This window comes from Staurois parvus, unplaced genomic scaffold (genome assembly GCF_062004578.1).
Source record: "Staurois parvus isolate SC_StPar_1 unplaced genomic scaffold, SC_StPar_1.0 ptg000437l, whole genome shotgun sequence".
In the NCBI taxonomy this organism is placed as follows: Eukaryota; Metazoa; Chordata; class Amphibia; order Anura; family Ranidae; genus Staurois; species Staurois parvus.
The window spans coordinates 1195293-1221992 of NW_028318233.1; the positions used below are offsets into that span (position 1 = coordinate 1195293).

The 26700-nt window shown below is 40.3% G+C and overlaps 1 protein-coding gene across 1 annotated transcript in view; it reads left to right on the forward strand.

The window, feature by feature from the left end:
* DNA2 (DNA replication helicase/nuclease 2) overlaps positions 1 to 25748 on the forward strand; it is a 48396-nt gene extending 22648 nt beyond the window's left edge. Inside the window, exons 12-21 of the mRNA XM_089687755.1 lie at positions 358 to 467; positions 1015 to 1124; positions 6310 to 6534; positions 6683 to 6876; positions 7052 to 7141; positions 7229 to 7430; positions 10410 to 10499; positions 22704 to 22886; positions 23819 to 23965; positions 25203 to 25748. Coding sequence (XP_089543881.1) covers positions 358 to 467; positions 1015 to 1124; positions 6310 to 6534; positions 6683 to 6876; positions 7052 to 7141; positions 7229 to 7430; positions 10410 to 10499; positions 22704 to 22886; positions 23819 to 23965; positions 25203 to 25247 — 1396 coding nt within the window. The 3' untranslated portion in view covers positions 25248 to 25748. The remainder of the gene's footprint in view (positions 1 to 357; positions 468 to 1014; positions 1125 to 6309; positions 6535 to 6682; positions 6877 to 7051; positions 7142 to 7228; positions 7431 to 10409; positions 10500 to 22703; positions 22887 to 23818; positions 23966 to 25202) is intronic.
* The last annotated feature ends 952 nt before the right edge of the window (positions 25749 to 26700 follow it).

Genomic DNA, 26700 nt, shown 5'->3' on the forward strand with positions numbered 1-26700 from the left:
AAGGCAGATTATTGGGGACACAACAGGGCACTTTACCGTAGTGGTTTCCTTCATATGCAGAGCAATGCAGGAAAGTGGTTGTGGGGACTCCCATTCCTGCCTCTCCTACTCTCTCCTTCATCCCATGTGATGTAATTTACAAGCACTTGGGATGGGGAGGAGGGGCTGGTAGGGAAGAGAGTACCACAACCAGTTCTATCACATCGCTTCTCTGCGAAGCTTTGCATGTGTGGGCATTGTGAATGCTATTTACTATCTTGAATAACTGTGAATGTGTCATTAATATGCTGGTCTTAAAGTCTTCTCTTAAACGTGTCAATAAAAGTAAAAAATGTATTTGTTTTTCTTGTCCTGCAGTGAGAAACTTCGAGATTTGATAATTGACTTTAGAAAGCCTCACTTTGTTCAGTTTCTAAGCTCAGTTCTGCCTCATGATGCCAAAGACACTGTAGCCAACATTTTAAAGGGTAAGGATTTATATTTTGGAGTATACTATAAAATTAAAGCAATCAGAGATTTTTGGCAGCTTCCAAATACAATTAAGACATTTCACCACTTCATATTCAAATCTAAGCCCAAGTTAAATCCCTAAAGGGTCATTCCATTCATAAGTATTATTGGATTATATGTAGAATCTGGTAGTTTTACTCCATCCATTGGCTCCTTGGAGACTCTGGTTTAGATCTCATGACCCTGACTGTTCCCACTCATCTTGAAGCCTTCAATATTCTCACCCTGTTGGGGTGCTGCCACAAATCTTCCTGCCACATACCTCCCCACAGGAGTTACTCAGAGACATGAGAAATCATTAGATGGTTAAACTCCCTTCTTTTAACTACTAAAATATCCGTTGTAGTTCAACCAACTGCAAGCTATGCGTTTTGAGAACTCTGCTTGTAAAAGTTGTATAGTATTTCTTTGATTTGTATGTGCTGTAAAAAAAAACATGTATTCTTGCCCAAGGTAAGAGTAGCACAGTTAGTCATTTAACTGTGTAAACTGTATCTATTCTAGGCCTTAACAAGCCGCAAAAGCAAGCGATGAAACGAGTCCTGCTGTCAAAAGACTATACACTTATTGTTGGCATGCCCGGCACAGGGAAAACTACAACCATCTGTACTCTGGTAAGATGCAAAAAAATGCTGGCCTACCATAAGGTGAACTGCATAAAATGTTTTATCAATAATAAACAATGGAAAATATATGTACAAAACCACTGTGCTTTCCTAATAAGCAGAGGCTTTGAGGTTCAATTGAGCCAAAGAGCTTCCTTTTTGGCTGATATAATTAATAAAACAACGGAATTGTTCTACAACTCCAATTCCAAAAAAAAGTTGGGACGGTGGGGAAAATCTACATGAAAATGTTTTCAAATTTCATAAACCGATATTTTATTCACGATAGAAAACTTCAAATGTTTAACCACTTGTCTACTTCCTGCCCAGGCCTATTGTTTTTACATGGTGATCAGCTGTGATTTTATACAGTTGATTATCGCTGTGACTGGCCTTTTACCATGTCATGTGATCAGTTGTGTTCTTGGAGAACCAGAGCTGGACGACCGTGCTGTAGCCGTCATTTGGCTATTGCGTGATAAAGTGGTCAAACTGAGAAAATGTACAATTTTTAAGAAAAAAAATAGAAGTAATATTGAAATTGATGTAAGCAACACATCTCAAAAAAGTACAACCCCGGTTCCAGAAAAGTTGGAACAGAGCCACGGTGTAGCATTCCCTCTTCTTTTAACAACACTCTGTAAATATCTGGGAACTGAGGAGACCAGTTGTTGGATTTTTGGGAGAGTAATGTTGTCCCATTCTAGCCTGACCATATGCTGCTTTGACCTGGATATATCTTTCAGCATTAATGGTGCCTTTGCAGATGTGAAACCTAACAAATGCCAACACTCTAATGCACCTTCCTTCCTAATGCACCATCAGAGATACAGACTTCTGAACTTACCGCTGATTACAAGCCAGAAGGTCCCTCTCCTCTCTAGTCCGGGGAATACGGTGCCCGTTGTTGCCAAAAAGAATGTCAAATATCAATTTGTCTGACCACAGAACAGTTTTCAACTTGGCATCAGACCATTTTAAATGAGCTTTGACCCAGAGAAGACAGCGGTGTTTCTGGATCATGTTCAGATATGGCTTCTGTGCATGATGGAGCTTTATCTTGCATTTTTGGATGGCACAGAGAACTATGTTCACAGACAGTGATTGTTTGAAAATATTCCTGAGCTCATGCAGAGATGACTCTCACAGAATCATTTCTGTTTTTAATGTAGTGATGTCTGAGGGCCTGGGTATCCAGTATTGTGTTTCAGCCTTGTCAATGCACATATTCGCCAGCACACCATGGATCACCAGATGTCATCCAAAACTTTAATGCAGAAAGATCACATCACAAAGGAACAAGTGCAACATTTTGGAGCCTCACAGGACTCTTGATTCATCACATGATTGATGAAGGGGTCCAGTGTGGCTCCAAAATGTTACTTGATCCTTTGTGATGTGATCTTTTTGCAATAAATGTTTTGAACTACATTTGATGATCCATGGTGTGCTGGCAAAACTCCAGTTAACAGTTGGTGATCACCCGCTAATGACGAGCCCATATCCAGGAACGTGTGAGATGGGAATTAGAGATGAGCGAATCGAACCAGGCGAAGTGGAATTCGATTCGAATTTCAGGAAAAATTCGATTCGCGTCGAATCCGAATATTAGCCTACTTCGGGTGCGCGAATCGGATTTTTCCCGATCAGCCGGCAAAAGTGTCCCTGCAGAGAGCTCCGCTATTTCTGACAGTTCTCTGACAGTTCCTTCACATGTACAGCGGTTGAAACATTGTATCTATTTGTTTCCATTTAGGATACAGATGTTTTTATTCGGAAACAGATACAATGTTTCAACCGCTGTAAATGTGAAAGTCAGAGAACTGTCAGAAATAGAGGAGCTCTGCAGATACACTTTTTGCCGGTTTGGAATTATTCTTATTTTCATCCTACTTCTTCTTCTTCTTCATCCTCATCCTCAGAAGAAGAAGAAGAAGAGGATGAGGATGAAGAAGAAGAAGTAGGATGAAAATAAGAAGAATTCCAAGCCGGCAAAAAGTGTATCTGCAGAGCTCCTCTAAGTGTATCTGCAGAATAGAGGAGCTCTGCAGATACACTTTTTGCCGGCTTGGAATTCTTCTTATTTTCATCCTACTTCTTCTTCTTCATCCTCATCCTCAGAAGAAGAGGATGAGGATGAAGAGGAGGAAGAAGAAGAAGAAGTAGGATGAAAATAAGAAGAATTCCAAGCCGGCAAATAGTGTATCTGCAGAGCTCCTCTAAGTGTATCTGCAGAATAGAGGAGCTCTGCAGATACACTTTTTGCCGGCTTGGAATTCTTCTTATTTTCATCCTACTTCTTCTTCTTCTTTTTCTTCTTCCTCTTCATCCTCATCCTCTTCTTCTTCTTCTGAGGATGAGGATGAAGAAGTAGGATGAAAATAAGAAGAATTCCAAGCCGGCAAAAAGTGTATCTGCAGAGCTCCTCTATTCTGCAGATACACTTAGAGGAGCTCTGCAGATACACTTTTTGCCGGCTTGGAATTATTCTTATTTTCATCCTACTTCTTCTTCTTCTTCCTCTTCATCCTCATCCTCTTCTTCTGAGGATGAAGAAGAAGAAGTAGGATGAAAATAAGAAGAATTCCAAGCCGGCAAAAAGTGTATCTGCAGAGCTCCTCTAAGTGTATCTGCAGAATAGAGGAGCTCTGCAGATACACTTTTTGCCGGCTTGGAATTATTCTTATTTTCATCCTACTTCTTCTTCTTCTTCTTCATCCTCATCCTCAGAAGAAGAAGAGGATGAGGATGAAGAAGAAGAAGAAGTAGGATGAAAATAAGAAGAATTCCAAGCCGGCAAAAAGTGTATCTGCAGAGCTCCGCTAAGTGTATCTGCAGAGCTCCGCTATTTCTGACAGTTCTGTGACATTCCCTCCATACAGCGGTTGAAACATTGTATCTATTTGTTTCCATTTATGGAAACAAATAGATACAATGTTTCAACCGCTGTATGGAGGGAATGTCACAGAACTGTCAGAAATAGCCTATTTCTGACAGTTCTGTGACATTCACTCCATACAGCGGTTGAAACATAGCCTATGTTTCAACCGCTGTATCTATCTGCAGAGCTCCGCTAACTGTATCTGCAGAGCTCCGCTATTTCTGACAGTTCTGTGACATTCCCTCCATACAGCGGTTGAAACATTGTATCTATTTGTTTCCTTCTCCTTCTTCTCATCCTTCTCCTTCTTCTCATCCTTCTCCTTCTCCTTCTTCTCATCCTTCTCCTTCTTCTCATCCTTCTCCTTCTTCTCATCCTTCTCCTTCTCCTTCTTCTCATCCTTCTCCTTCTCCTTCTTCTCATCCTTCTCCTTCTTCTCATCCTTCTCCTTCTTCTCATCCTTCTCCTTCTTCTCGTCCTTCTCCTTCTTCTCGTCCTTCTTCTCCTTCTTCTCGTCCTTCTCCTTCTTCTCGTCCTTCTCCTTCTTCTCGTCCTTCTCCTTCTTCTCGTCCTTCTCCTTCTTCTCGTCCTTCTCCTTCTTCTCGTCCTTCTCCTTCTTCTCATCCTTCTCCTTCTCCTTCTTCTCATCCTTCTCCTTCTTCTCATCCTTCTCCTTCTTCTCATCCTTCTCCTTCTTCTCATCCTTCTCCTTCTTCTCATCCTTCTCCTTCTCCTTCTTCTCATCCTTCTCCTTCTCCTTCTTCTCATCCTTCTCCTTCTCCTTCTTCTCATCCTTCTCCTTCTCCTTGTCCTTCCTCATCTCCAAGGGCATTTAAATTAAAGGTACAGTGTTCTGCACTAATTTAAAGGCTCTCTGAAGCCTAGAAACCCTTTTAATAAGTTAAATTCGTAGCGAATTAATTCGCATCGAATCGAATTTCTTCCTCAAATTCGGCGAATCAGCCGAATCGAATTTTTGAATAATTCGCTCATCTCTAATGGGAATATTGGCATAGCCTTGTCCGTTGCACACAGAGATTTGTCAAGATTCTTGGAATCTTTTGATGATGATCAGAATTGTAGATCATGATATATTTAAAGTCTTTGCAATTTTAAGTTGAGAATCATTATGCTGAAATTGTTCAACCAATTTTTAGATGCAGCTTTTTACAAATTGGTGAACCTCTACCCATCTTTACTTCTCAGATGTTGACTCTCTAAGATGCCCTTTTAATACCCATTTATGTTACTGACCGGTTGCCAATGAACTTAATTACAGAAAATGCCTACACGCATACCCCTGCTCCGTAAATTTTCTAATTGAGAGCTGCTATCACCAAATTGTGCTTCAAACAAGCAACCCAAAGCTAATAGGTGCAGGGCTCCTTCTACCTATACTGTCTTCATATGTCTTTATAACCCCCACTTTAAGGTGAATACTACAATTGCTGAATGTGTGTGCTCATAAATGGAATGCTTCCCATTTAGTAGAGGAAGAAAGTGCACTGCTACTGGTTAATTTAGATGGTAATGAGTTCTAGTTGCTGCATTATATTTATCTTGCCATTCATATGCATTTTTTTTAATGTAAAAAATATCCTCAAAGTAAAAATTTACTATCCCCGCTTCAGTTTATCTTGAATGCTGCGGCCCGACTCATCCACCTTACTTACCACTCCGTATCCGCCACCCCTCTCTGCCAATCGTCCACTGGCTTCCGATTGCCCAACAGATAAAATTCAAAATACTAATATTGACGTATAAAGCTGTTCATAATACTGCCCCAAACTACATCACCGATCTGGTATCCAAATACCACCCAAAATGTACTCTCCGCTCCTCACAAGACCTCCTACTCTCTAGTTCCCTGGTCTCCTCCTCCCATGCCCGTCTCCAGGGCTTCCCCCATCCTCTGGAACTCCCTACCCCAATCCATCAGACTATCACCTACTCTCCTCACCTTTAGGCGCACTCTGAAAACCTATCTCTTCAGGGAAGCCTACCCTGCCCTCAGCTAATTACTGAACTCCTCCACTCTTCCTACCACTCCATCCCCCACAGCTATTTCCTCCTTTACCACTATCCCCTCCCTCCTGGATTGTAAGCTCCAAGGAGCAGGGCCCTCGAACCCCTCGTGTATTGAATCATATTGTTACTGTACTGTCTCGTGTACTGTCTCCCATTATGTTATAATGTACAGCTCTGAGCAAACTGTTGGCGCTATATAAATCCTGTATAATAATAATAACTGCTGGTAAGTGGAACCTTCAGTTCTAAATTCCTTAGTGCAATGTAAACTATATTCTATTTCAGGTAAGAATCCTCTATGCCTGTGGATTTAGCGTGTTGCTGACCAGTTACACTCACTCTGCAGTAGATAATATTCTGCTGAAGCTGAAAAAATTCCAGGTAGGGTTTCTGCGCTTGGGACGAACCCAGAAGATACATCCAGAGATTCAGAAGTACGGAGAAGAAGAAATCCTCAAAGCCAAGTCGGTTAAGATGTTAAGTGGGTTAGAAGAGCTCTATAATAGCCAGGTATGTGGAATATTATAAAAGTACACTTTGACAGCTTATAGTACATAAGGTGAGGTTTTTGAAACTCTGTACTGTCCATTTGAACATTTGCTACTTCTACGTATGTTAAATGTGAGATTTTCAAAGCATTGTTTTTGCTATTATTTAGCCTGTTGTAGGAACAACATGCATGGGAGTCAACCATCCAATCTTCACTCGGAGGAGGTTTGATTTCTGTATTGTGGATGAAGCGTCTCAGATTAGTCAGCCAATCTGCCTTGGCCCTTTGTTCTTCGCTGACAGATTTGTTTTAGTAGGGGATCATCAGCAACTTCCTCCTCTTGTTCAAAGTACAGAAGCCAGGTAATATTAGAATATTCTATTACATGAGAAATTATTATTTTCCACCTGATTGCCTCTGTTTGGTTAATGTTTGGGCTAGGGGTCATGCGTTTTCAGTTTCCAATGATGTAAAGATTCCATATTCTTCAGCTACACTTGTCAGTATTGCATAACAGGCCTTAATCTGTTTTGGCAGAGAGCTAGGAATGAGTGAAAGCTTGTTCAAAAGATTGGAGAGGAACCAAGATGCAGTTGTCAACCTGACTGTGCAGTATCGCATGAATAGGTAAGAATTAGAATACCATTTTGGCCAAACAAATCAGCACGTGTTTGCTTGTTTCATTAAAATGATGACTTCTTGTGCCCTTTTCAGCAAGATAATGTCCCTGAGCAATAAGTTGGTATACGAAGGACGTCTGGAGTGTGCTTCTGAACGGGTGTCCTCAGCCACGGTCCAGCTACCTCAGCTGAAGTCTTTAAAGTTGGAGCTGGAATTAAGGGAGACACCTGAAAGTGCCTGGATCAAAGATGTCCTGGAACCCAGTAACCCTGTATTCTTCCTGAATACAGAGAACGTAAGCTTTCCTAACTCTACTCAGCAGCTTTGTAGAAAGTGAAGTGCAAATTCAAAATCTAGTAGAACAGAGTGGCATCTGTTGTGTTGACAATGTAGGATTTTGTTTATAAAATGCAGAGCACAGTGTGCTGCAAACACTTCCAGGTAGATGGAAAGCCCTGTTACATGACCTGTATCCCCAGTAACCTTTACCCCTCCAAATAGGTTTTTTTTTGTTTTTTTTTCCTTTGCTTGTTCCATAGTTCTGAAGCAATCAAAGTGAAAAGCAAACAGCTGTCTTGGAGCATGGTTTTATATTTTATTGGTGGAGTGGTGGCAAGCCCTGCTTTACAAATGGGTCCATTAATTTAGTCCGTGAACAGTCATTGGTTACAAAGACATTCTTTGTACATGTACACTTGTCACACAACACTAAGTCATTAATCTAATCTTTATTGCAGTTTAGCTAACGACTAATAGGGTGACCTTTGTTGGAAATGTTAAACTATAATGTTTTGGTCTATGAAAGAGACGTTTCTTTGTGGTTAAATTCCATCATCCGGTAGGTACGCTGGTCAGTTGAGAAATATGAATGTTTACCGTTATGGAATTTTTATTTAAAATATACAGTAGTATTGTTTCTATACTGTATGCAGGTGAGCCTGTGCAAACGGCACATTTTTTTTTTTTTTAAGCAGAGGTGCATCTAATGTTGGGTACTGCATGTGTCAAACATACAGGTTACAGTACAAGTGGAGTAGTCCGTATCACAAATAAACAGGCTGAAAAGGTAGTTCCATGGATCAGTACCATGTAAGATGGATTCACAATGGTATCCATCTTGCATATTTTGGAAATGCAAGGTAATACTTTGAGAAGGTAATGGCCGTGTGTTTTTGATTATGTGCTTTGGGCGATACGTGCTTTCGAACAAGGGCTGAAGGAACAGAAAGGGGTGCATGGTTAATGGTGGAGTATTAATTAATTTTCTTCACCAAGCAGATGTACCAGGAAAGGGAACATTGAGGAAAAGGGGTAACAAAGTAGGGTCTTCCCTCATATAGGTGGGAGAAAGATAGGAGAGGGGAGAATGGGGTAGGAGACGGAAAAGGAGTCACATGATTGTAAAGGTAGACCAAATCCAGTTATTTTAATAGCTTGGTAATATGTCCAGCAAGGAGAGACCGAACAATAAAAACTAGATTTTCTTACCACCTTCAGTACTGAACAGCCATTTAATTTTTCTGGATTTTGGTTTTTAATTTCATTGGAGTGGTTACATATTAAGGGATACCTGACATCAGGAAAGGGCTTTTTTTAAAAAATAAATAAATAAATAAAAGTAGCTGCCAGGCTTTCATGCTGATCTTTTATCTTTTCACAATGTATGAGTAATTGAGGCAGAACTAGCATGCATGAAGTAAAAGTGGAATTTATGTCTGCTTTTTCAAGGCCATTGAAAGAATATAAACCAAAGATTCAGTTTGACAGCCAGGCAACTTACATTTTCAGAATTATCAGAAGATGCAGTCTATATATTTCTTTCCAAACAAGTTTCCTTTAAATGGGCTTTTGCCCATTAAAGTGGACTTCTACTGTAGTTGTATCTCTTATGCAGGCCATAGATTGCATGAAAAATCGGCCGATAATCATGCCGTTAGTGGGGCCAGCTTGTCGGCCGTTTTTTCGTGGATCTCCTCATTTATTTTTATCGGTCATGCTGGAAAATCTGCGAAAAACAGCCATTTTTCGCAGACATGGGTGGCAACATTGGCAACGGGGCCGACCGTTTTTTCGTTTATCAGCCGATCAATGGCCCGTCTATGGCCTGCATTATTCTGGTGTTTTCATTGATTCTTTCGCATTAATTAAATTTGGAGTTCTGGTCTCTGATAAGGTAATTTAATCCCAGTTCTGACAGAGATGCTGTTTGGCTGGCTTCACAGAGGCATGCCCTAAGTAGTTTCAGCAGAGGGCAGGTGACCAGTGTCACCCCCCCCCCCCCCCCATATGACATCAGCAAGAGCCTGGAACATTTATTTGTACAAGATAAAATATATCAGAAGCTTTTTCATTATTTGCTACAGAGGATAGTATTTTATGACATTGGTTTGTTTAAAATAAAGATCAATTTGTTCATTTTATAATGTACATTGAAATTGTTCCTGCCTTTCTCACAGTGGGGGTAGCATTTTATTTGCTGAAAAAAATACTGTCTCCTGTAGATCAAGGTTATATATGGAAATCCTATATCAAATTTTGTTGATAGTCTGACTGTTACATAAGTTAGTCACCCCTGTGTATGTGTGGATTAGGAGAAAGATTAAAGAAAAAAAAAACTTTTGTTATATTTAAGAATATAGGCATGGTAGTATTCTTTTGATAATAACATATGCAGCGCTACAAAAAATTAATATATGAATCATAAATCTAATAAAATATGATATAAATTGAATAGAATAAATTGTAGCCTAAAGTGCTTAAAGTGATTTAAAAAAAACGTCCTCAGATGATGGTTCAATTGTCCCAATAAGGAGGTGCAAAGGTGGTCGACTCCGTGCTCAAAGATGTGTAAAAAATTATGCACTCACCAGAAAGCACATAATGTGCGCATTTGAGGTGTCAGACCACTCCTGGTACTAGACGGCTGAAGCAGTGCGGGTCATCTGGCAGGTGTCACTCTGGTAGGGATGCACCTTCCTCTAACCAGCAAGGGAACTCCAGACATCCAGCAATACTTGGTATAAACCTAATCCAGACTCCTCAAACCAGGGCACTCATACAGGATATCCACCTTGAGAAAAGGGGGGTGCTCGACCAAACAGCCCACCCCAAAAAAGCACTAATAGTGTAGTAGGTTCAAAAATTCTTTATTGGAGTATCATGAAAACAACTCGCAGGGTATCCCAGAAACAAAGATGGCCGCCGGCCTCCACGAGGTGCGGAGCGGCGTGACGTCACCAGCTAGGCTCCACCCTAAATTCTTTTGTTCTTCTAGATTCCAGCTCCGGAGACAGAAGAGAAATGTGGTGTCAGTAACTGGATTGAAGCCAAGCTGGTGGCCTACCTAGCATTTCTTTTTGGAAAGGTATGTAATCCTGGTAACCATGTTGATTACATACGGCTGATCTAATGGCTAACAGGCTGCTGTTATGTACAGTCAGGTCCATAAATATTGGGACATCGACACAATTCTAACATTTTTGGCTCTATACACCACCACAATGGATTTGAAATGAAACAAACAAGATGTGCTTTAACTGCAGACTGTCGGCTTTAATTTGAGGGTATTTACATCCAAATCAGGTGAACGGTGTAGGAATTACAACAGTTTTCATATGTGCCTCCCACTTGTTAGGGGGCCAAAAGTAATGGGACAATTGGCTTCTCAGCTGTTCCATGGCCAGGTGTGTGTTATTCCTTCATTATCCCAATTACAATGAGCAGATAAAAGGTCCAGAGTTCATTTCAAGTGTGCTATTTGCATTTGGAATCTGTTGCTGTCAACTCTCAAGATGAGATCCAAAGAGCTGTCACTATCAGTGAAGCAAGCCATCATTAGGCTGAAAAAACAAAACAAACCCATCAGAGAGATAGCAAAAACATTAGGCGTGGCAAAAACAACTGTTTGGAACATTCTTAAAAAGAAGGAACACACTGGTGAGCTCAGGAACACCAAAAGAATCAGAGACCACGGAAAACAACTGTGGTGGATGACTGAAGAATTCTTTCCCTGGTGAAGAAAACACCCTTCACAACAGTTGGCCAGATCAAGAACACTCTCCAGGAGGTAGGTGTATGTGTGTCAAAGTCAACAATCAAGAGAAGACTTCACCAGAGTGAATACAGAGGGTTCACCACAAGATGTAAACCATTGGTGAGCCTCAAAAACAGGAAGGCCAGATTAGAGTTTGCCGAACGACATCTAAAAAGCCTTCACAGTTCTGGAACAACATCCTATGGACAGATGAGACCAAGATCAACTTGTACCAGAGTGATGGGAAGAGAAGAGTATGGAGAAGGAAAGGAACTGCTCATGATCCTAAGCATACCACCTCATCAGTGAAGCATGGTGGTGGTAGTCTCATGGCGTGGGCATGTATGGCTGCTAATGGAACTGGTTCTCTTGTATTTATTGATGATGTGACTGCTGACAAAAGCAGCAGGATGAATTCTGAAGTGTTTTGGGCAATATTATCTGCTCATACTCAGCCAAATGCTTCACAACTCATTGGACGCCGCTTCACAGTGCAGATGGACAATGACCCAAAGCATACTGCAAAAGCAACCAAAGAGTTTTTTAAGGGAAAGAAGTGGAATGCTATGCAATGGCCAAGTCAATCACCTGACCTGAATCCGATTGAGCATGCGTTTCACTTGCTGAAGACAAAACTGAAGGGAAAATGCCCCAAGAACAAGCAGGAACTGAAGACAGTTGCAGTAGAGGCCTGGCAGAGCATCACCAGGGATGAAACCCAGCATCTGGTGATGTCTATGCGTTCCAGACTTCAGGCTGTAATTGACTGCAATGGATTTGCAACCAAGTATTAAAAAGTGAAAGTTTGATTTATGATTATTATTCTGTCCCATTACTTTTGGTTCCTTAACAAGTGGGAGGCACATATGCAAACTGTTGTAATTCCTACACTGTTCACCTGATTTGGAGGTAAATACCCTGAAATTAAAGCTGACAGTCTGCAGTTAAAGCACATCTTGTTCGTTTCATTTCAAATCCATTGTGGCGGTGTATAGAGCCAAAAATGTTAGAATTGTGTTGATGTCCCAATATTTATGGACCTGACTGTATATTCCATGTCACAATGAGCTTTTGCCATGCTAGTTGCAATCTGTGTTTATTGGTTCAAGTTATTTCCACTATACCTTATAGAGAGCTCTGCATCCTGGACTAACATTATTAATGATCACTCATGTTGGACACTGTAATGTACTGTATATCCTGGTATTGTGATAATTTTATACATTAGAGGCATGTTTGTATTCATCCAAGACCATCATTTTTTACTTTTATAGTGCGGAAGCCTCAGCTCACTATTGGGTTGTTAGGTGAAATTTGCATATCATTTGCATTTTTGTGAAGTTATGAAATCTAATCTTTTCAGATGTTTATAAATGTTTTTCATTGTAACTTGCTGGTTTTTTTTTTGTTATTTTAGACTATACTGTATATATCTAGTGGTAATTATGTATAAAATATTTTTTATTATTACTAAAATTAAATCCTCCATGGAGAGAAAAAAATGTAGAAACATACTTGACTTAATTCTCGTTTTTAAGTTCCCTATTTGTGTGCAGCATAATAAGATTTTGCATATTCAGTGTAATTCATTTCTGCCTATAAGGTGGCTATTTTGCGTTGCAGGGTCTCCTTGCAGGCGAATTGTAGCCTCCCTGATGTGTGCTCTCCCAGCCTGCTCTTTATGTTTGTGCAGCTCTGTTGTGTTCATGTATCATCCTTGGGGTGTACATGCAACTTGTGGCTGGTGCACAATGAATACTGGGACATTTAGTCCTAACACATCTCTGTACTCAGGTGTTCAGATTAGGGCATGCATGTGCATCATGACAGGTGCACAAGCAACCTTGGGTCATGTAGTTCCAGTGCATAAGCTCTAATCCACTTGCACAGCACATGCTCCTCAATCTGTAGTTTGGGTGAAGCGCAGCAGTGAAGGGGCATGGCTTGGATTTCCTTCAGAAGAGATAAACATTTGTTTTACAGCTATTTCCATTTTTTTACATAATAGATGACAGAAGATAGGATTTTGACAGGTTTCTTTTTCTGTGACCCATTGGTGACATTTCTCCTCATTCCTGTCCATGCGATGCCTAGAAGACACAAATAGTAGCAAAACCATTGTCAGAAGTTCTAACACTATCTCTCTGCTGTCCCCAACTGAGAGATTTCTCATCAGTTCCTGTCCTCACAGGGCTTAGGGGCAATCTCAAAAGAGGCGTGTCCACAAAAGTTCCTTTTCCGCTCTGTCAAAAAACAAATAAAACAAACCTGGGGTTACATAGTCTGGCTAAAAAAAAGTCCATCCAGTCCAACCATTAAAAAAAAAAAAAGTAATAATCCTACACCCACAGTTGATCCAGAAGTAGGCAAAAAAAAACAACAGCAAAGCATGATACAATTTGCTCCTGCAGGGGAAAAAATTCCTTCCTGATCCCCCGAGAGGCAATCGGATATTCCCCGGATCAACTTTAATCTATAAATTTTAGTATCCAGTTATATTGTGTGTATCTAAGAAACAATCCAGGCCTTTTTTAAAGCAATCCACTGAGCTGGCCAGAACCAAATCTTGAGGGAGTCTATTCCACATTTTCACAGCTCTCACTGTGAAGAAACCTTTCCGTGTTTGGAGATTAAATTTCTTTTCCTCCAGACGTAAAGAGTGCCCCCTTGTCCTCTGTGATGACCTCAGGGTGAATAGCTCTACACAGAGTTCACTATATGAACCACTGATGTATTTATACATGTTGATCATATCCCCCCTTAATCTCCTCTTCTCAAGAGAGAATAAATTCAGTTCCTCTCTTTCCTCATAGCTGAGCTCCTCCATGACTCAAATCAGTTTAGTTGCCCTTCTCTGTACTTTCTCCAGTTCCCCAATGTTCTTTTTGTGAATTGGTGCCCAAAACTGACCTACATATTCCAGATGAGGTCTTACTAATGATTTGTACAGGGGTAATATGATATCTCTCTCTGGAGTCTATACCTCTTTTAATACATGAGAGGATTTTGCTCGCTTTAGAAACTGCAGCTTGGCATTGCATGCCACTATTAAGCTTGTGATCTACCAGAACCCCCAGATCCTTCTCCATCATTGATTCCCCCAGTTGTACCCCCCCCCCCAGTATTTATGATGCATGAATATTCTTAGCCCCCAAGTACATAACCTTACATTTATCAATATTAAACCTCATTTGCCACATAGTTGCCCAATTAAACAGTGCATTGAGGTCGGCTTGTAAGGACGTTATTCCACTGCAAAGCTTGGTGTCATCTGCAAAGACTGAAATGGGATTTTTAATCCCAGAGCCTATATTGTTTATAAATATATTAAAAAGTAAGGGTCCGGGGGCGCATGCGCGGCCGGCTCCTGCATGGACGTGTAGTGTGAACCCCTCCGTCCAGCCACCAGAACGATCGCGGCTCACACTGACCCCAGGGAATTCCGACAGCACAGAGAGCAGCATAAGCGGTGCCCGATCCTCCCCAGACATGCCCCGCAGGAGAAAAACCCCGGGACAGCCGGGGAAATTGACACATTTCTTCCCTGCCATCACGGCAGAAATCCAAGATGGCGCCGGCGGCAGTGACATGAGGGACAGCAGGCAGCAGGGGGACTACTCTGCCCAGCAACAAGATCCAAGGCTGAGATACACGCTATATCCAGGGGACCCTGGTGAGTTGTCTCCCCCTCTGTCCCCCACCACAAGAAGCCCAGCCAAATCCAGAATTAGACTGGACCCTGAACAACAGCAGGCATCCCAGATCCTCAGTGATCCACCCTCACAATTATACACAGACCTCCCTGTCATAGAGGCATTCCCAGCAACAGATCAGCCAGTAACCGAAATATGCATGAAGAACATGCTATTATCCCTTAAGCAAACTCTGCATAATGATTTATCATCATCTTTGGTACACATCACTAATGTGGTCAAACACCAAGAGCAAAGAATACAACATATTGAAACCAAAATGGGCGACGTCATTTTAGCGCATAATGATCTGATTGACGCACATTCAGATCATACCTTGGACATCGAACAAATCAATTTGAAACTAGCCGATCTAGAAGATCGCTCAAGGCGTAATAATATCAAATTTAGGGGCATACCTGAAAGCGTCACTAATGAGACATTACTGTCCTATATACAACAGTATATAAAAGCCCTCATTCCATCCATCTCAGATCTAGAGCTGGCCATAGACCGAGCCCACCGCCTACCCAAACCAACATTCCTATCGGCCTCCATTCCTAGAGATGTTTTAGCCCGGATTCATTTCTACCATATAAAGGATAAAATCATGCTGGCAGCCAGAAATACATCTACACTACCACCGCCACATGCAAATATCCGGTTATTCGCAGATCTCTCAAAGGCCACGCTGCTTAACCGCAAACAGATGATTACCATTACTAAAGCCTTGAGGAACCATAGTATACCATATCAATGGGGATTCCCCACGAAACTAACCGTGAAACAACATGGTAAAACCTTCACCATTAAAAATCTCGAAGCAGGCCTAGACCTGCTTAAAGCCTGGAAAATAATACCTGAAGATACACCACAAAACGCACCCTCTCATTCTCAGAGTATGGAAGCTGATTAAACGTGTCACTAATCGCACCCGCTATAACATCAACATAGCACCTCAAAGATGTCGTTTTCCCTCAACAATATCTGGCGATCGGCCGAGTTTTTGAAGTTTTATGTTATTAGAAACTGTTTGGCTTGACCTTTTTTACGGCCTAAGCCTGTTTGAACCCCCCACATCTGAAGTAGCAATGCAAGCTACTCAGACCACTTGCATTTTCCGCAAGTCTCTTTTTTACACCCCTCCTTTTTTCCTTCCACCTCCCTCCTTGGCACCATCACCAGTCGCTCAAATCCGTCTTATTACCAACAGATTAATGAAGAACTTTCATGGAAATTTCACCTCAATCCAGCAACCGAACCTAAATCAAATTCTCACTTTTGGTTACCTCCTTCCTCACATGGAACTGCTAGCACAACCTCACATCCATTCAATTACCACCTCAAATATATCGCTTAGCGCTTCAAGACCTGCACAATGATCAACATTACATCCCTTAATGTACGGGGTTTAAATTCTCCATTTAAAAGATCGATGCTTCATAAAGAAACTAAGAAATTTCAGACCGATATAGTTTTTATACAAGAATCCCATTTCGCTACAAACAAGATACCCAAATTCCACCTACACCGTTTCCCAAACATCTTCATGGCCACGAACTTAAAAAAAAAAATGGAGTCATTACAGCCATAAAAGACTCTATCCAGTTCCAACACATATCAGAAACCGTTGACCCTCAAGGCCGCTACCACATTCTAATATGCCAACTGAACAACAACCTCTACACTTTAGTGAACATATATGGTCCCAATAAAAACCAGCTGCAATTCTTTAACAAACTTTACAACACCATCTCTTCACTAAAACAAGGTAGAATTATCATTGGAGGAGACTTCAATATCATCAGCAATCCGCACCTAGACTCATCTTTTAATAAAAGATCGACTAAACTGGCCTTCAATCAATTCCTACATAACCATGACCTCTATGACATCTGGAGATGTCAACATAGCAACGAGAAAGACTTCACCTACTACTCCCATCCACATCTTTCATACTCCAGAATCGATTTTTTCCTCACGGACAAATGGACACTGCAACATATAACATCATCTACAATTGGCACGATAACATGGTCAGACCATGCTCCTATTCATATCTCAGTGGACGAAAACCAGTGCTCGGCAATCCCGCCAATCTGGAGATTAAACTCTGCAATCCTGAAGAACCCTGAATACCAGAAACATATTTTAGAAGCTCATAACTTGTTTTTTGAGACTAATGCAACTCCGAACATGCCTATAACCACGCTCTGGCCCACCTATAAGGCTTACATGAGAGGTATCCTCATACAATTAAATTCCCGCATTAAAAAGCAAAGATCCCATCAAATAGATCAGATTCTCTCCTCCATTAAACGTAACGAAGAAATTAACAAAACCAATCCAAATGCCATCATAGCCGAGTCCCTGGCCTCTGATAGAAACAAACTACGAATACTTTTATTACATGAATACGACCTCAACCTACAGAGAGCTAAATCCAAATTTTACGCGCTTGGTAATAAAGCAAATGCACTCCTATCAAAAATGATTAAACAAAAGCGACTTAAAACTAAGATAGCCTCGATTAAACACCCCACTACCCAAGCATTGCTCACAAACCCTCGAGACATATATGACGCGTTTGCGACATATTACCACACACTATACAACCTCAAAGATGATATTAATACGCCCCAACCCACCGCCAATACCATTTAACATTTCCTAGATAATACCAATTTACCCAGTCTCTCAGCGTCCCAACTTACCTCGCTATCGACACCAATCTGCCCTGCAGAAATTGACCGTAGCATAAAAACATTACCCCTAAACAAATCCCCAGGAAATTACGGTTTTACCAACGAATACTTCAAAATAATGGCATCCAACCTTACAACACATCTATCTGAATTATTTAACCATGTTGCCTCTACGGGGATATTCCCCGCTGAAATGCTACAGTCAGTAATTACAACCATTCCCAAACCAAACAAAGATCCCTAACTGGTACAAAACTATAGACCGATCTCGTTATTAAACACTGACATAAAGCTATATGCCAAAATAATTATATATGAATTAGTGTAGCGCTTGATTATAAATGAAACAAAACCATTAATAATAAAATATATAATAATAATAAATGTGACTCGTGCTGTGATCTTCTCAGTGCTCTTATACCACTATTAGCACTTAAAACAGACCCAGAAGAAGTCACGAGGTACGTGACGTAACGCGTAGGCAAAACGTAGACGCTACTTCCGGTATCCGGAGTGCCGCACTTCCGGTGTGGGACGCCATTTTCCTGGTTATCAGGAAGTTACTATCAGAGGTTGCAGTTTACCCAGAGAGGGACGCACTAAGACTGTACAACCGTATGTAAGTCACCTTTTGTTGCTATTTATGAATAAACCCTACTGATTGGAAATACTACACAATGGAGGATCTGTTTTTTCACTCACTATCTTTGTGAGAGAGAGCGTGCAGACAACCGCTGGTGAGGAACCTGGGAGGCATAGCAGTGGAGGAGGCCTGATAGGAGGAATATCAGGAAGGCGCCAAAACCAGGAATCTTGAGGATCCAGGGTGATCCTAAAGGCTTGTGGGCCCCTTGGGGTCGCAGGAAGGAGGTGAGCAGGCATTGCAGCCGAAGTGGATAGAAGTGTGTTGGTTCACGAGTGGCATTATCTACATACACTATGCATGGTTATAAAGAACACTTTGAATAGATGGATGTCAATAGGAATATTGGACATTGAATGAAGTTGAAATGGCACCGTCACCCGTTATTTATTTATTTATTTATTGTTTGAAGTGACACTATCACCAAATATTTTTTGATTGATGATCTCATTTCTAATTGAGTGTCATTTAGTGGTATAAGAGAAGATCACAGCACTTGTCACAAATATTATTATTAGTATTATACTATTTAGGGTTTTTGTTTCATTTTGTTTTAAGTGCTAATAGTGGTATAAGAGCACTGAGAAGATCACAGCACGAGTCACATTTATTATTATTATATATTTTATTATTAATGGTTTTGTTTTATTTATAATCAAGCGCTACACTAATTCATATATAATATTTACACTGGTTAGGTTATTGGTTTGAGTGTCAGCAGCTTATTTATTAGGAGGGGGGTTATCCATACAAGCGCAGGAGGATTTTTAATCATTATGCCAAAATAATTGCCCAAAGATTACTTCCTTACCTCCCCACGCTAATCCACCCTGACCAGGTAGGTTTTGTCCCCGGTAGACAAGCCCCGGACGCTACTAGAAGAATAATATCCCTCCTCCACAAGCTTGAAACCACCAAACAACCATCATTGTTACTATCTTTAGACGCTGAAAAGCATTCGATCGAATCCATTGGCTTTTTATGAAACTCACACTCCAAAAATTTGGTCTTACAGACTGGATGTTGTCGGCAATACTCGCCCTCTACTCCAAACCTTCTGCTACAGTCTTAATTAATGGCACACTCTCCAAGCCCTTCCAAATCTCTAATGGCACTAGACAAGGCTGCCCCCTCTCTCCTATAATCTTCACTCTATTAATTGAACCCTTGGCCTCTAAACTCAGAGATGACCCAACATTCACAGGTATTACACATTCCAAAATGGACCATAAAATTAGCCTTTTTGCTGATGATATCATCCTGATGGTCACTAATCCCTACAAATCTCTTCAATCGATACGCATGCATCTTCACAATTACTCTGAAGTCTCCTACTACAAGCTCAATGAGCCAAAATCCTCCATTTTGAACCTATATACCCCTCCTAAGACCCAAAATATACTGAGCAAACAGTTCCCCTTCACATGGGAATCACACAGCATTCCATTCCTGGGAATACAACTTACGCCCTCAACTAACCAACTATATGAAGCTAACTATAAACCTCTACTTGACTCCATTCCACGAGAGCTCAAACAACTCCATACTCCCACATTATCGACAATGGGTAAAATAGCATCTTTAAAAATGTGCATATTACCTAAAATACTTTATATTTTCCGTACCCTTCCTATTCCAGTTCCTAATACCTTTTTTAATAAACTCCAAGCGATACTAAATAAATTTATGTGGAAAAACAAAAAGCCTAGATGCACGACAAATCTACTAATAAGACCTTCTTCCAGGGGCGGAGCAGGCCATCCTCATTTAAAATCTTACTACAATGCTGTGCTCCTAGACCAGCTCTTCTTTTGGTGGCATCCTACAAAAGACAAATTGTGGACTCACTTAGAAATTCCGTCACATCTCCCATATACTCCTGATAATCTATTATTCCTCCCTCTAAATAGCCAAACTCTTTCATTATCTAAACACCCATGTATAAAAGCCTCTTTACAAGCCTGGTTTGACCTCTTGTCCTCTCATTACCCAAGCAATGAAACAACAAAAATTCCTACTCCAATCTCTACATTGCACCTCATCATCCCCTCACTAAACCTCACACAATGGGAAAATCAAGGTATAACCCGTATCCGTGACTTATATACAGTTCATAAGCTAAAATCTTTTGTTACCCTCCAAACACAGTTTCACCTCCCTGACAATGAACAATTCTCATACATGAGAATTGCCCACGCCTTGCATACAATGGATATATCTCAAGAACGAATAATTCCCTCCAGAGCACACCTCTTTTTTCAGAGATCACATTACCCCAAAAAGGGAATCTCAACCTTCTACTCCATTATGAATGACTCTCAGTTTAATATTCACACTGCTTCCCTGATTAACTGGGAAAAAATATTCCGTCAATCAGTCTCTCCTTGCACTTGGTCGAAAACCTTCAATACCACATACAAGGCATCCAAATGTAACTCCCATTGGGAAGCATACATGAAAATCTTACATCAGTGGTATCGAACGCCTGTTAAGCTCAATCTCTATTACACACAACATTCGCCCAAGTGCTGGAGACACTGTGGAGAAATAGGAACGCTCCTCCATATACTTTGGTCTTGTAAATCTCTCACATCGTATTGGAACAAAGTATTTCAGCTGATCTCCACCATATCTACAGTTCCAACGACTCCAAACCCAGTTATAGCTCTCCTTCATATAGGAATAGATAATTTTCCTGTGGACTCTCGTACTATCATAATTCATATACTAGCAATAGCAAAAAACAATATTACTAAATTGTGGAAATCTACCACATCCCCTTTGTTCTCAACCCTCATTATAGAACTTAATCTCCATTGTGAGATGGAAAAGAGAACAGCAATTCAAAATTTTTCATACAACAAATTCTGCCTTCAATGGTCTCGGTGGCTCCAAGACCCTAATTGCTCTGTTAAGTGACAACTACGATAATATACTACCATACTGTAACCAATTCATTGGACTGGTGCCCCCCCCCCTTCCCCCCCCTCTATCTACCTTCCAACCCTTCTCCCCTCTACGGTTTATCACATATTCATCCACACTTAGTTCACAATCTTCTGAGCATACCTCTCAAGTATCCGAGGCCCTGCTACATCATTCCCGGCTAAATAATGGAAAATTGTGTGTTTTCTCTAATAATTACCTGTTTTCTTGATTATACATTTTCTTATTGTGAACGTTGATCGTTTTATATATCTGTAATATGTTGTGGTAAATTGTTGAAAATTTCTTCAATAAAATATTTGAACAGAAAAAGTAAGGGTCCCAACACTGAACCTTGGGGTACACCACTGACAACCCTAGACCATTCAGAGTATGAATCAATAACCACTACTCCTCTTTTCCAAGCCTGTAGCCTTTACATTAGCTGTGTGTGGGGAACTGTGTCAAACACTTTTTTTCAAAATCCAAGTATACCACGTCCACAGCCACCCTTCTGTCCAAGGTTTTGCTCACCTCATAAAAAGAAATCAGATTTGTTTGACAACTTCTGCTTTCATGAATCCATACTGTCTGTTTAAAATATTTTTTTCCAGCAAGAACTCATCTATGTGGTCTTTTATTAAACTCTCCAGTATCTTCCCAACTCTAGAAGTTTAACTGACTAGTCTGTAATTACTTGGTAAAGATTTTGACCCCTTTTTAAATATTGACACCACATTGGCCTTATGGCTATCCAATGGTTCTATGCCAGTCATTAAAGAGTCCCTAAAAATTAGAAACAATGGCTTTGAAATGACATTGCTTAATTCTTTAAGGACCCGTGGGTGTATGCCATCCAGCCCAGGTGCCTTATTCACCTTTATTCTGTCTAAATATTTTTTGATCATATCAATTGTGAGCCCATGTGGATCATCTGGAGCGGTGTCAATATCATGCCCATTATGGACAAGAGCTCCCCCATGCTCCTTTGTATACACAGAGCTGAAGAAGGTATTTAATAAATTTGCCTTCTCTTTGTCCCCAGTCACCCACTCTAGATTAATTTGTAAAGGGCCTATAAGCTCGGACCGGACCTTTTTACTATTAATATACTTGAAGATTTGAGGTTTGTACTGCTATCCTTTGCAATCTGTTGTTCATTTTGAACTTTTGCGGCCTTTATTTCCTTTTTGCATATTCTGTTATATTCTTTGTAATGTTTAAAATATGATAGTGTTCCTTCATTTTTATATTTAATAGAAGCTTTTCTTATTATCTATAGCCTTTTTAACTTTGGCCGTAAGCCACATAGGTTTGATTTTTAGCCTTGTAAACTTGTTGCCCATGGGAATATATTTTGCAGTGTGTTCACATACAGTCTTTTTGAAGAACTCCCATTTCTGCGTTGTGTTAATCGATGCCAATATTCCCTCCCAGTCTAAGTCCTGGAGAGCAGCTCTCAGCCTTGGAAAATTAGTTCTCTTAAAATTTGAGGGTTGGGTCTTAATGCTAAGTATTTGTAAGGTGCTTGTTTCCATTTGTTTTTAATTTTTATTTATTTATTTTTTAGGCTGGCTGTAAGCCATCAGACATTGGGATTATCGCTCCCTATCGGCAGCAGTTAAAAGTCATCTCCACTTCTTTTGCGAAGCTGTCCTCCAGCACTGTAGAGGTTAACACTGTAGACAAATACCAGGGGAGAGATAAAAGCGTGATCATTGTTTCATTTGTGAGAAGCAATACCAATGGAAAGGCAAGTTTCATTCCATTTCTCTTTGGTATGCTGATGGTAATCAAGGTTTATATCTTTTTTTTTTTTTTTTTCCCCCTCTGCCTGTCAAAACGCACAGAGTATTTTTGTGGCCCCCAATGATTAAAATGAATAACCTTTGACAAATGCCCCACCAGCAACCAACAGCCTGATTCAATCAGTTGTCAGTTACACCTTTTATTTATTTGTTTTTGACCTAAATTTTCTCTGCACCAGCCTTCTGGTGTTATAACTATACAGGCCTGAAATACTTTAGCTGGAGGGCCAACAAACATTGCTTACTTCCTGTGCAAAGCTAGTTTCTTTGTGAAAATTTGTGTTCAACTCTCTAAAAGCCAATACACTACTCCTCAGATCAGTATAGCAAGGATAATACTGTAACCACCAGCCCAGGTGGTATGATTGTCATATCAGACTAAGCTCTGATATCTCCATCCACGCTGTACTTATGGCTTTTTGTTCTGTCAAAGTTGAAATTAATCCAGGCCCTTGTCTTACCTCCATCACATGCCAGTGTTTCATTGCACAGTAGAGGCTCTGACATTTTCGTGAACAGTACCAGGAGAGAATGGAATGTTTAGGTGACAATTCTAGTACTTGTCTAGGATCTGAGGGGATCTACAGGGATGCATTTAAAACGTGGTCATTTGTAATGTATTTTAAATCTGTCTGCTTAGAAGTAAGCTTCCAGGAACTACTGATGACAAACCCTAGTTTTGTTAGACTGACCCTTTAAGCCTTGATTTTTATGTTCCTTTTTAATATCGATATGTCGTACTGCTATATTATCATTTGCATGGTCTAAGTTGTGTGTATTGGAAGAAATTAGAAGAGGTTGTATAAACATTTGTGTCCTTGCAAGCAGAATAAACATTGAAACTTCTGAATGGGAATATGATTTTCTGTCTGAACAGCTTGGTGATCTTCTGAAGGACTGGAGGAGGCTGAATGTGGCCCTCACACGGGCCAAGCACAAACTGATCTTGTTGGGCTGCGTTCCAACTCTTTCTCGCTTTGACTCGCTACAGCAACTAATCAGCTATTTGAAGAGTGACAATTTAATATCCTTTTAGATGTGAATTAATTTTCAGTAGCACATTTTAGATCTCCATTTCACTATTGGGCACAACTTCCAGTCTCCGTGATTACTTAATCCACATATATTGACACTGGGCAGCACAGTGGCTAAATGGTTAGCACTTTCGCCTGGCAGTACTAGGGTTGTTGGTTCGAATCCCAGCCACAGCACCTCCTGCCTGGAGTTTGCATGTTCTCCTTGTGCCTGCGTGGGTTTCCTCTGGGTACTCCGGTTTCCTCCCACACTCCAAAGACATGCTGGTAGGTTAATTGGCTCCTGTCTAAAATTGTCTCTAGTATGTGTATGTATGAATGTAAGTTAGAGACCTTAGATTGTACGCCCCTTGAGGGTTAGGGACTGATGTGAATGTACAATATATATGTAAAGTGCTGCGTAAATTGACAGCGCTATACAAGTACCTGAAATAAATAAAGAATTGATGAACACAGGCCTGAAATAGGAGTTCTTCAAAAACACTGTATGTTTGTAGGTGCAGGAATCACAGCTGTCCCCACAACCAAAAAGTGCTGCTATTCATTCTTAATGGCACCCCCACACATCTAACACCACAGTGCGATTTTACAGTCGCTACGGGTTAAAAATGCTGCAGGTACCTTTTTTTTTCTGCGTGAAGTGCAGGCACAGCAGCCCATTCATATGAATGAAATGCCATACCCATGTAAATGTGCTCCGCAAGGCCAAAACGGTGTTAGCCTAGCTTTAATGTTTACTATAACTAACCCTGTATGTGCTGTGTTGGCTGATCTCATTATCATTTGCAAACTAAATTTCAAAACTGTCTGCCCTAATAAGGTGCTGGAGCTGTCAAGGCTTATTGAATCTCATTATCTTAGAAGCTCCCCACTTTTCCATCTGAAATTGTTCAGAATAGCTTGCAGTACTGTGTAGGGATACAGATTGCCTATTCTATTTTGATAGGGCTATATAAAACTAAAATATTTTTTAGAGGACGTGCATTTTTTATATTTTAAGCATCTTAAGAACCTCTCATTAGTATTCAGTTCATATTGTAATGAAGCCCTGAAAGGCCTCCACTTGTACAGTGAATAACCCCAAATATATGGTTCCTGAAGCCACAAAGGTAGGTATTCTATCTTGCAGAATCTATAAGTCTCTCCCAGACAACCAGAACACGTCTTTACTAATTATAATATCTGATTGTATATCTGCTTTAGATTTGTCTTCCTTAACACAAGAACATTCTTAATCTCCCTCCAGCAGCTCACGAGCATCTCCACGGCTGAGAACACAATGAAATGGTCTTCCTCAATTCACTTCCTAGGTTTATGTTGTACATAATGTGAAATCTGGATATGGAGTTTTATTTCATATACTATTATAGTTCATACAAACTGAGCTGCTGGTTAGAGGATTCCAGTGAAGGTAATGATTAGATTGTAGTAATTTGATCTAAACATGCAGTTTATTTTTATGGGTACATCAGAAGGATTTGTTTTTTTCTGCCACACCTATAAGCAGTTCAAAAATACCTCATTTTTTTTAAAGTCCTAATAAGCTAAATACACAAGCCTTTAATACCATTCCAAAGATCCATATGAACCGAACTATGGAAAGTATTTGTGTAACACTTATGAATAAGCCAAGTTAAACTGTCTACTGTTTTTGTTTTTTTATTCTGATTTCTGTTTTGTTTCGAACTATTTATAAAAATTGTTAAGTAATTTTGTTTATATAATAAAAGTGATTTGTAGATTATATGACAATAAAATATGGTATTTTGCAAATTTTTGTTTTTAATTTGGTAAAACAAAGTAATTATGCAGTATAACCATGATTATTGCAGTAGGGTTTATGGTTTTACTGTATATCCGGTTAATCCATCCGATTGTGACACTTGCCTGGTGCATATGGGCAACTGCTTTTTACTTATACTTGCTGTGAATAGAATATGCTTCTTAATGTGGTTCTAAAGCCTAAACATTTTTTACTTTTAGGGCAGCTTCACTGTGCCCTGCAGTGCTTTTGCTATAGCGTAGGTAACCTGCGTATTTATGTGCAGGTTAGCTGTACTTTCCCATAAGCTTTAATGTGGTCCTGTAGCATGCTGCATCTTTTGATGCATTTTCAGAAACTACACCAAAACTGCAGGACTTTATAGAAGAAAGCGCAGTTAACTCTCAAAAAACCTGTGGATTAGCTGCAAGTTGCCCTTAAGTGCAGCGGGACCACACCAGAGCAGTGTAAACTTGCTCTAATGCATTCCATGCATTTAGGATAAAAGAAAGGTAGCATTGTGCCCCCTTAACACCCCTTTACTTACATGAGTCCTCAATCAATCCAGTGCTGTGCCCATCTGTAGCGACTCTCCCCACTCTCACAGGCTTGGCTGAGGCATTGATTCCCGTTGCTGCCATTCAAACCGTGTGACGAGGAAGCTTGGCTGAGCCTTGCTCTGTATTTATGAATCCCAGGCAGCACAGCTCGGGAGCAAGCCTGCAGGTGTGCCTCTAACTATTGGGGCACACCAAGAGTAAGAGCATTGGGAGTGGGACCAAGAAGAGTATGTTTCCATTTCCATTGCAAGTATAAACCTGTTTTTATTTTTTAAAAATTGTGTTTCTAATCACTTTAAATTTTGGGTTATTACTGGTCTGTAGTGGTAGTTTTAAGCAGTAAATCTGTACAGGTGATTTGGGTTTTTCTTTTTTTTTTCTTCCATACAGAAGGAACATGGTG